At 42.0% G+C, this 10,931-nt stretch overlaps 1 protein-coding gene across 1 annotated transcript in view; it reads left to right on the forward strand.

The window, feature by feature from the left end:
* Nucleotides 1-10,931, forward strand: part of prmt3 (protein arginine methyltransferase 3) — a gene marked incomplete at its 5' end in the record, with an annotated part of 47,190 nt that overhangs the window by 34,570 nt on the left and 1,689 nt on the right. The window contains 2 exons of the mRNA XM_029256367.1: nucleotides 1,624-1,674; nucleotides 2,116-2,203. Of these exons, the coding sequence (XP_029112200.1) occupies nucleotides 1,624-1,674; nucleotides 2,116-2,203 (139 nt within the window). The remainder of the gene's footprint in view (nucleotides 1-1,623; nucleotides 1,675-2,115; nucleotides 2,204-10,931) is intronic.

Here is a 10,931-nt window from a genome sequence, read left to right on the forward strand (position 1 = left end):
CTCCGCGGATGGGAATGGCTGAGCTTTGAGAAGTCTGTCCATTGATTATTGTTCCCTTTGTCTGGAAAGGGCTGCCTCAGTGTTGTCAGCTGTGTCAGGATTAAAGGCTATTAGTTCCGCATCATTGCCAGTACAAGGGTGCATGTGAGATTGATAGAGTTGCTCCTCTTCAGGGGCAAAATGGCCTGGTTTTCCTCTCGCTGAACCCAGAAGAAGGCTTCTCGGCTTGTCATATTGGGAATTTGTGTCCGGTTTTTACAATTTTTAAATTTTTTATTTTTTCCTGTATATTTATTATGGGCAGCACGGTGGTGCAGCGGGTAATGCTGCTGCTTTACGGCACCTGAGTAGTGTGAAAGACGTGGGTTTGATCCCTGTGCAGTCTGCGTGGATTTTGCATATTCTCTCCATGTCTGCGTTGGTGTACTCCAGGTGCTCTGGTTTCTTCTCACAGTCCAAAGACATTCAGTTCAGCTGAATTGGAAATTGCTCTTAGTGTGTAATTGGGTCATTAACTCTGTGTGTGTGTGTGTGTGTGTGTGTGTGTGTGTGTGTGTGTGTGTGTGTGTGTGGCTGCCCTGTGATGCACTGGCCTTCTGTTCAGGGTGTACCCCCCTCAGCCTTACATCCAGTGCTTTCGAGATAAGCTCCGGTCTACCGTGACCCTACTCAGGACAAGCGGTTATTGAAATTGGATGAAGGGTTGGTACATTATGTTACATAGTTTACTTTCAAAAGTTGAAGTTCAGGAACAAAAGTTGGAGTTTGGTGCATTTCATCCTGTCCCTCCGAGGAAAAGAGAGCTTGTCAAAAACTGTAAACTGAACCTGATCCATGTAATTGGACAAGTTTAGTTGGACTTTTTCCTATTAGTTTGGGGTGAAGGGTACCAGAATGTACCCAGCTCCTTTTAAATGAGTCAGCATCAATGTGTGCAGCTTCTGTATTAACAAGGATTTTGACTTTGTTAATAATCAGCGTACATCACTTTGGCAGAAGAACGCCTGCTAAATGCGTTTTTGCACAGCGAGTAGCGCTGCTGTCTCACAGCGCCTGGGTGGTGCAAGAGGACATGGGTTTGATTCCCGCTTAGCGTGTGTGGAGTTTGCATGTTCTCCCCGTGTCTGCGTGGGTTTCTTCCAGGTGCTCTGGTTTCCTCCCGCAGTCCAAAGACATGCTGTTCAGGTTCCTCCATAGTGTGTGAGTGACAGAGAGAGTGTGTGTGTTCCACTGATGTATGGATGAGTGACCCAGTGTAAGTAGTGTATCTAGCAATGTAAGTCACTGCGGCGAATAAGGTGTCTGGGCTGATAACACTACATAGAGTTCACTGGAAGTCGCTTTGGAGAAAAGTGTCTACTAAATAATGGAAATGAATGAATATATAGTAATGAAATGTAAAGTACGTATGTGACAACCTCCCATGTGGCTCCAGCTGGAGAGTATACTTTAACCGTAATGATCAGGGGAGGATTCCACAGTGTTTTAGTTGAGCTGAAGTAGGCTCTGAGTCTTCTTGGAATTTAATTCTCCAGTACTTTGTTATATTTTCAGGGATAATTAACAGTACCGATGATTTATTGCAATGCCATGTTTTAACAGTGTTCCCTTGTTTCATTCCAGGCTATTGCTGGATACTTTGACATTTTCTTTGACAAGAACTGCGACAACAAGGTAAGCGGCTGCATGTTATGTGGCCGGGAGTCAATTGTGCTCTGGACGTCACAGTTTTTGCCCTCTAGCAGTTTGAAAGGAATTGCTTTACATACTTTTTATGTGCTGAGGTAAGCATTTCTTAGTACAGGTTATCACAAGCAAGCTGCATGCGAAATGGAATTTGTCATTTTGCATGGGACAGCTGGTAGTGTAGTGGTTAGAGCTGCTGTCTTTGGCTCCAAAGGTCGCGGGTTCGATCCCCACCTGCGGCCGTAGTACCCTTGGTCAAGGTACTTGGTCTAAAATTTCTCGTGAAATTTTCCAGCTGTATAAATGGGCAAGTAATTGTAAGCTTGTAATAATTGTAACTTCAACATCATAAGTTGCTTTGGAGAAAAGTATCAGGTAAATGTGACTGAAGTTTTATTTTGGCTTGAAATATAACTCTTTGCATTGCAGGTCATGTTCTCCACGGGCCCACGGTGTACTAAAACCCACTGGAAACAGACTGTGTTCCTCTTGGAGAGTCCTATTGCGGTGCAGTCAGGTTTGTATTAACATTAACCTGGGCAATTTGTTCACCCATTTCTGAAAGTGTCAGCCCATTCTTCACAGCGGATCTGTTCAGGTCATTGTATAAATATACAGGGCTTCTGGCCCGGAGCTCAAACTTTAATCACTGGTAGACGCTGAAGTCCCTGTCGATAGCAAAAGACAGATGATGACCGAATGCCATATACTCAGTCTTCGTGATCGATGTATGAACTTCGGTCTCTGGCTTTTCTCAAGTCAACTTCACGTCTGTTTTGGTAAAATTCAAAATTTTAACAGATTAAGCTTTGAGAATCTCTGTCCTTTGTATGGCATCGTGGTCACAGGCTGCTTTGTTTTCCACCACTAAAAACCAGGATTTGCTTTTACAAACATTTGAAATTTGTGCCTTCAATTTAGAAGCTACTTGCTGCACAGTTGTAAGAGAAAATATGAGGGATTTTTTTTTAACGTTCAGGACGGCTCTATGGTTTTCCCCATTTTAAATTACTAGAAATATATTTAAATGTGAATTTAAATGTAGGCCCTTATTTGAGAGTTTGTGACCAGTGCTGAGCAATGAATTACAGTTGTGTGTTAGAGAGAGGGTGTAATGATTTCTCAGCACTTTGGCTCTGGACTGATTTTGGTGTTTTGTTCCTCTTTTAACTGATTGTGTTCTGTTTATCGTAATGAAAATCTGAAACATGTCAAGTGATGAGCGGATGGATTAAGTGCGACTTGTCCGAGATCAACCTGTTTAGACCGCTGACTGTGATAGTCTACAGTTACAAATGGGAAGAACGACCTGGGGGACCAAAGTCATTTGTACAGCCAGATGATGATGTATGAAATGTTGTATGAAATAATAAGATAGCGCTACATGACATTATGGTTTTGTCTGAGGTATCCACTAGGTCATCCTATTGTAGATGTAAAGTCTTAATGCTTTCTCTTTTACTTGTGTAAAGGTTATAATGTGAAGTTCTTTGTGAGCTTCACTCTAAGAATGGGAAAGTCCTTGTAATCAGGTTAATAGTGAATCGAACTGTTCCGGTAAGTTAAGGTTTATGTTATTCCATCGTATTTCAGCACAGACAGATCCACCAGGATGAACGCTTAATGTTCAGCAATACCTTTTTTCACTGCAGTCGGTGAGTGTAGCAGGTTCGCATTCGTGCAGCATCCCAGGAATACTCATCTGAACATGTGTCGCGTGTGTGACTGTGAAGAGTGCAACACGGCTTCCTTTGCTCTCAACCCAACTGATGGCAGTCAGTTTCGCTGGTGCCCTAAATGGATTTTGTTTCAGGCCGCTGCATCTCCAGGACTACGAAGACTCATTCTTCTGTCCTGGTGCGATTTCCCCGGTCAGGAGTCACTAAACGGAGAACCGGAGAATTGCTTCCAGGTGTCATTTTTCACCAGTGCAACACTTGGTGTCTGTACATAAAGATAGAGAAAAATCCTTTCTGTGCAGAGATTGTGGTAATATAGTAATAAATGTACTAACCTATAATTTCTTGGTTTATGAGTTTGCAGTTTATAGTGTCCCGCCCCCCCATGTTTTGTTAGCTTTCAAAATACGATTATTGATTGTATCTGGTCTATAACGTATTGCATTTGACCATCTTGCCAGGTACTTGTTTCTTCTGTACTGCCGCCTCCATAGCAATGAGTAACGTACATAAAATAACAAACATAACTGAACACAAATCAAAGATGAGTTGTACAGGTTAATATAACAGATGTAGGTTTATGTATTTGAAATGAATTTGATGGTCTGGGTTTGTTTCTTTTCTCTGTCAGGGAACTAGGGTCATGTAATTGAAATAACATGGACCCTAGTGGGCTTTTGCAGTGTAATGTATGCAGCTTAAACCTCAGGAGAGTGTTTAGCTTCTCTAAGGACTGGGACCATATATTAGCTCATTCATCTAGATCATCAAGAAAAAAAGATGTGGGTTTTATTTGTGTAGGCAAAATAACCTTTAGGGACAGAATGCAGATGAAACCTCAATTAATAAAACAGACCATTATTATCAACCTGCTAAAATAATTAACCTTGTGGATACTTTGGAATAGTACCAATAGCAGTATACCAGTGACGACAAGCCCCACAGTGTTTTACATTAATTTTACTGTGAGGCTGTGGGCTTAGGGAAGTGACACTTCCCCAAGGAATCACATTAAAACTGATTTTGCCAGTGAATATTTGTAATTGTATTGTTCTGAAGAGACAGTTCTTGATGGTATCTCCATAGTTGGAATAGGGTCTAGTTTTAGAAATGAAGTCTCAGCTCCCAATGTTTGACTTACTCTTGAGGAGTGATTCTCTTCTGTTGATCTCTCTGGTTTGTGTGAATGGCCATGTGCTCTGTGCTATGCAGTGGAACACCCCGGTATGAACTGTTCCTTGGGTCATTTGAAGAACATTTTGTTACCTGAGAATCCATATAAATTTACCGTTGTTTTTGCATAGATGTTTTTATTATCTAACATAATGTTTGTACTGCCTTTCGTATTTCATTTAAGGTTCACCAAGAACAGGAACGAGGTTTACAGTAAATTGTGATTTGGAATGAGGTTTTAAACAGTAGTACCACTTAAATGTTGCTAAAGTACACCTCTCAGACTTAAGGTGTTCCAGTGAAGGGCCCCTAGTTTTCCCACCTTTTACTTTATTTATTCACTCAAACATTTTATTTGCTTTGGTTCTTCTATGACGGGGCGCGGTGGCACAGTGGGTTGAACCGGGTCCTGCTCTCCGGTGGGTCTGGGGTTCGAGTCCCGCTTGGGATGACTTGGGGCGGACTGGCGTCCCGTCCTGGGTGTGTCCCCTCCCCTTCCGGCCTTACGCCCAGAGTTGCCGGGTTAGGCTCTGGCTCCCCGCGACCCCGTTTGGGACAAGCGGTTCTGACTGTGTGTGTGTGTGGCTCTTCTATAGAGAAATGGTCACTTTTGCGTTGAACAGGTTACTTATATCTCAGAGGTGCGTTGTTCACCACAGCGTTCACCATGTGCTATTTCTGAGGGAACCTTTTTCAGGCATTAAGTCTGTGGAAGAAATTTTTCCCTTTCCCATTTCAGCCATAGGAGACACTGGAAGAAACACACTCAAGACAAACAAAGACTTTCACAACAACATCGGCCAATGGGAGCACCCCAGATGCATGTCTCATACTAATTCATTACAGGGCGTTATAACAGGTGTGTTCAGTGTTTTCCCGCCTTTTTGCCTAGTAACTTTGCTCTTCTTTTGTTCTCAAACCCTCACCCTAAAGCCAAACCATCCAACCCCCATCATCCAGCTTACCTTAAACTGACCTCGCTCCAGGCAAGGCAGGACCATCAGTCTTTTGTGACATGCTCTTGGTGTCCACAGCCTTCCTTCATCAGATAACCCGTGACCTGGTTCCTGGTACACCCTGCTTCACCCACAATGGTCTTACATTCCACAGCACAGAACACAGCCTTAAACCCAATACAAAAATATTACCAGTTACCATGCTTAACAATTTCTGTGACCGCTACATTTCGACACCACAAGTTGCATGGGTGTCACGCCTTTGTTTTAAAGCCCTAAGGCCAGCGGGTCAGTCAGGCTTGAGAGGAGCATATCAAGAGGTCTCCGCAACATGCGGATGTGACTTGCATGGCGATGAGAGACTGCTCTGTCCTCGTCGCCTTCGGATCGTGGTTCGGAGGGCCCAACAGGCCTGAGCTTTGGGCCTTGCTACTCATCAGTAACATCTTACAGTACTGCTATAATATTAACGTCTTTAACAGCTAACACTACGGAAGATGCCTCTGAACAGTGAGTCATATTTGTGTTAAAGTCGTAAGGCAAAAGGACATGTTAAACGTAGCCTGCTGTTCCAGCATGTGAAGGACGGAAGCAAGAGTTGTAAATAAAACCTTTGTTCGAAGAAACCCTCACAGCAGTGATATGCATTTCATGTGTTGTTGGTTTTTGGACAAGATTTTGTTTTCTTAAGTGTGTTTTATTGAACGCTGCAAAGCATCAAGGATCACCTCAAGAGTTTCTTGATCATGTCATATTTGTTAGTCCACTTTATAAGAATTAGATCAAAAAAAGGTCGTGTAGCTACCCTGTGATAGACTGGCGTCCCGTCCGTGGTGTAACCCTCCCGGAATATTGCTCAGTGATTCTGGGATAAGCTCCAGACTGCTGTGACCCTGACAAGGACACGCAGTTAAGGACAGTAAGTGAATGAGAATGTTTGTGCTCTTCTGCCACTTGGCATTTATAGTTAAGTTAAAAATTACCACAGTTCTCGTCCAACGTTTTAATGGATGACTAAATTAATTTTAATAGGATTGTTCTTTCTCTCTTTTTTTGTTTACCAAATCTTTAGACGTATCTTGTGAGGGTTCAAATGTCTGCATAAGTATTACATTCAAAATCTGAGTAACTGATTCCGTATCTAAACTGAAACATTTAGCTAGGTACACACACACACACACACACACATTTTCAGAACCGCTTGTCCCATACGGGGTCGCGGGGACCCGGAGCCAACCCGGTAACGCAGGGCGTAAGGCCGGAGGGGGAGGAGACACACCCAGGACGGGACGCCAGTCCGTCGCAAGGCACCCCAAGCGGGACCCGAACCCCAGACCCACCGGAGAGCAGGACTGTGGTCCAACCCACTGCGCCACCGCACCCCCCGTTTAGCTAGGTATTATCACTGAATTTATTTTCAGTTCCCTCTCAACTTTCGATATGGTGGTGAATGTACTGTAGTTGTGATATTTTAGCCTTTGAGGTGCAGTTCGCTGTGGGGTCTTCAGAGCTGTGGCTACAATGAGCCTAGGGAACAGAAGCAAACAGTCTCATTTCAGAGAGGGTTGGGAGCTGCACTTACTCTCCGTATTGTATCAGCCCTTGGAATGACTCACTTCGTACAGCCCAGCTCCTCATGGCTCCCACGGCCTCGTGGGAGGTTGGACAGAGATGACATTTGGACACCCTCTGCTGGCCTAATGCCATGTTCTTGCAGGTCCGCACTGTGCTCTCTGGCTGCAGGACCTCGCCTGAGCACTTGCAGCAGAGCCATGTCCTCCTTGATGGCCAGAGCTACTCCAGGTCATCCACCAAGTCATCTGACATTAAATATTACCTCTGTCCCGCTAAAACGGTGTATAGGTGGGAACTCCCAGCTTTCAAATGAAAAGTGTGTGAGAAAAACGGGGAGAACATCAGGTCCATTTTAATCACTCGACCACCTTTTCCCTACCCATCAATTTTCACTGTTAATTTGCCAATTCACTCCAAAGGCTTTACAGAAATTTACTATGCTTGTATCATTTCATGTAATTAATTTAGGAAGTGGAGATAATTTTCAGCTTTTGGGTGAAAGGAAGCAATCGCAATAGCATGAAGCAGGTTGACAAATTATAGGGAGAATCTTTTGTCCTGAGCTATGAATACCAGCATTAATAGAGAGAAAATGTTATGAATTTCAGTGTTCTTGCTTGTATTTACTATAGAGAGGAGCGATATTGGGGCCTCATCACTTTGCCAAAACCAGATGGGTTATAACCAAACATGGTGCTTAGACCACATTGGACTCTTGCCGCAGCTGGACAATTTTCTCTCGCCACCCTGTGGGCAGGTTTGCCAGTTCCTATCAGGGGGTCCCTGCTGTAGTAGGGTAAACAGGCTGTTTTAAATGTGCATTAAGGTACAGAGGGCACATAGTGTTCCTCCAGGCTGAGAAGCTGGAGCAGCACCGCAATGCTGTTTTCATACCATCGCAGAGTTGGCTTTGTGGCTAAGGCATTGTTCTTCACAGTCAGTAACCTCCATCCTTACATGCACGCACCTCCCCCACCTCCTTACTTCACAGAGAAATGAAATGGCATCAACAGTGTGCATGGAGGTTTGATTTAGCCTAGGCTTTAATGAGAGGAAAGCACTGGCGCAACCCACTACCCACAATGCCAGTGGGTTTGGGGGGGCCTGCGAGCATACTTGGCCTCGCAGAGTTATCAGTCAGCCTACGGGCCATGCGACAGTGATAGATGGGGCCGGATCCTCCCTGAGCACCTCCGCACAGCCCTGGAGTGCTAATAGAAAGTGGATTAAGAGGGTAGTGGTTAAATTTGTAGCTTGCTAATTATCTGGCAATTTGTTTAGGTTGTTCATGTGGAGAGCGGTGCAAATTTGGCCAGAAGTGTTGGCAGGGCTGTCATTTTTGTTCAAGATCAAGAATTTTTATTGACCTTACATTCCATGGCAAAATATGTATAAATCTGTATACTATTAGTTTATGTATTGGTCTGAGTTATAAGTATTAATTTGTGTTAATTTAGGGTGCAAAAAAAAATCTAACCGTTGTGGTGGTTTTTGTTTCCAAACTGCAGTCCATACCCTAAATTGAAAATGAGAGTTCTCACTTGGTATGAATTCAGTGCTACATCAGTTCAGCAGTAAACCATGGTGACAGAATTGATGGTTATGCCATAAACGGTTATCAGTTCTCCATGGTAACTGAGTTGACAGTACATAATGATAATTTGAATAAAACATTAAAATATGTTCAGTAATGAAATATTTTGCATTGTAAGGGGCTTACAATAAAGTTGCTGTTTAAGGGGAGCGCAACCAAAATTATTTTTTTCTGCAATGCAACACGTCTGATTTGTGTAATCATAAGAACTGATTTTAAGTAAACAAAAATTTTGATAGCATCAACGTGACAGTTACAGAAACATGTTATTAGTTCGTACTCTTTTAGCAAGCATTTTCTGTGTTTGTGAGCTCTAGCAACATAACTGGTATTCCAGTATGAGATCCTTTAAGTCCTGGCTTAATGTGTTCTGTTTATTCATGTTGTGTGTCTGTTCCTAAGATTTAAAACTGAATTTGAAACTGGTTTTTGTGCCTTAAAGTCAGCGGGAAACCTTTCTCTTTTTTTTTTTTTTTTCTTTTTTTCGAAGCAACATTGAACACCACAGTATTCTCAAACATACTCAAAGACTTGATTTCGCATAGAAAATGGCTTTCTCTTCTTAAGGTGTAAGGTTAATTAATTTGGTTTGGCTGTGATTTAGTATTGCTGATTTTCACAAGTGTACATCAAACCACAGGTTTGCAAACAAAATGGCAAGGGTTAGACAATAAATTTAATATAAGCTTATCTCTGGGCAACAAAACTTTACTCAGGTTTGAGTGTGCCATCTCCAGTATTAAAAAGTCTTGATTAAATTTTTATCATTGGACAGCAGGTGGTGTAGTGGTAAAGCTGCTGCCTTGCAAAGGATCTCAGTTTGAGTCCCACTCCTGCTGTTATACCTTTGATCAAGGTACTTACCCTCAGTTGATACTGTCACAATACCCTTCTGTTTACAAAACATACAAAGGCATCAGCTAAATAATGTAAAATATTGGTATTAGAAATATGCTTCATGGATATTTTAGCCTTCTTAAATGTACACCAGACTGTTCCATTACTAAGAGTAAACCTTTGCTGAACTTATTTCTTATTGTGGTCTTTTGTGAATGGGCTATTTAATTTTTGGGTCTTTTTGCAAAACTAATTTGACAAATATGCCAATGTTAAGAGAGTGAGCATTGAGATTTATAACCAGGCTTTTAACCTGATGCTAAGCTTTGTGCAAGGTCCTTATCTTAATTTGCCCCAATAAAATATCCTACTATATAAATAGGGCTGTATGGTGGTACAGCGAGTAGCGCTGCTGTCTCACAGCGCCTGGGTGGTGCGAGAAGACGTGGGTTTGATCCCCGCTCAGCCTGTGTGGAGTTTGCATGTCTGTGTGGGTTTTCTCCAGGTGCTCTGGTTTCCTCCCACAGTCCAAAGAGATGTTGTTCAGGTTCCCCCGTAGTGTGTTTCACTGATGTATGGATGAGTGACCCAGTGTAAGTAGTTTATCTAGCAGTGTAAGTCACCTTGGTGAATAAGGTGTGTGGACTGATAACACTACATAGTATCCATTGTAAATCGTTTTGGAGAAAAGTGTCTGCTAAGTGAATAAATGTAAATTGGTTAAACTGCTTGGAGCAGTGAAATAATAATAACCATATTTTACTTTCATAAAATTATGTGAATCCAGTGTGTATTTATCTTGCTTTATTAAAAGTGAGTGTTTGCTCAGTCCATTGCATTAATACAGAAATCACTGTGCAATTATATAAAATTGGGATGAGAAAAAATGTCACATGTTTGCTGTGCTTTGAACTTGAAAATTTTGTTTTGTGCAACACATTGATTTCAGTGTATTAATGCAATATTTCATACTTTTTAATCATAATTTACATTGACTTACATGAAAAATATTCCTTCCCTTTGGTTGTGAAAGCAAAGCTGTCTCTGGTGGAAAAATAGTGGTAGCTCATGCGCTTAACTTTATTTGATGGTGTGTTTTAAATATGTATGTTGTTTCTGATTTGGCCAAGTGGAAGAATCACAACAGAATACATTCCATAACAGCTGATTTATTAGTAAAGCCTTGGCTAATGTACATTTTTAAAATTATTATTATTATTTATTAAAAAATACAGTGAGTAATTCAACTGATTAGTCTGGACAGAGCGAAGCCTCTGAACTGCGAAGTTGTTCGTTAGTCGGCTATGGTGCATCAGCGTTTCCATTCAGGTCTTTGTTATTCATGTAGTTGACAAAAAGCAGAACTGTTACAACTCGACTCGGAAATGCTGTTCTGACATGTAAATCATGCTACAAAATCACAGTAATTCA

Source organism: Scleropages formosus, chromosome 11, assembly GCF_900964775.1.
Source record: "Scleropages formosus chromosome 11, fSclFor1.1, whole genome shotgun sequence".
NCBI classification, from domain to species: Eukaryota; Metazoa; Chordata; class Actinopteri; order Osteoglossiformes; family Osteoglossidae; genus Scleropages; species Scleropages formosus.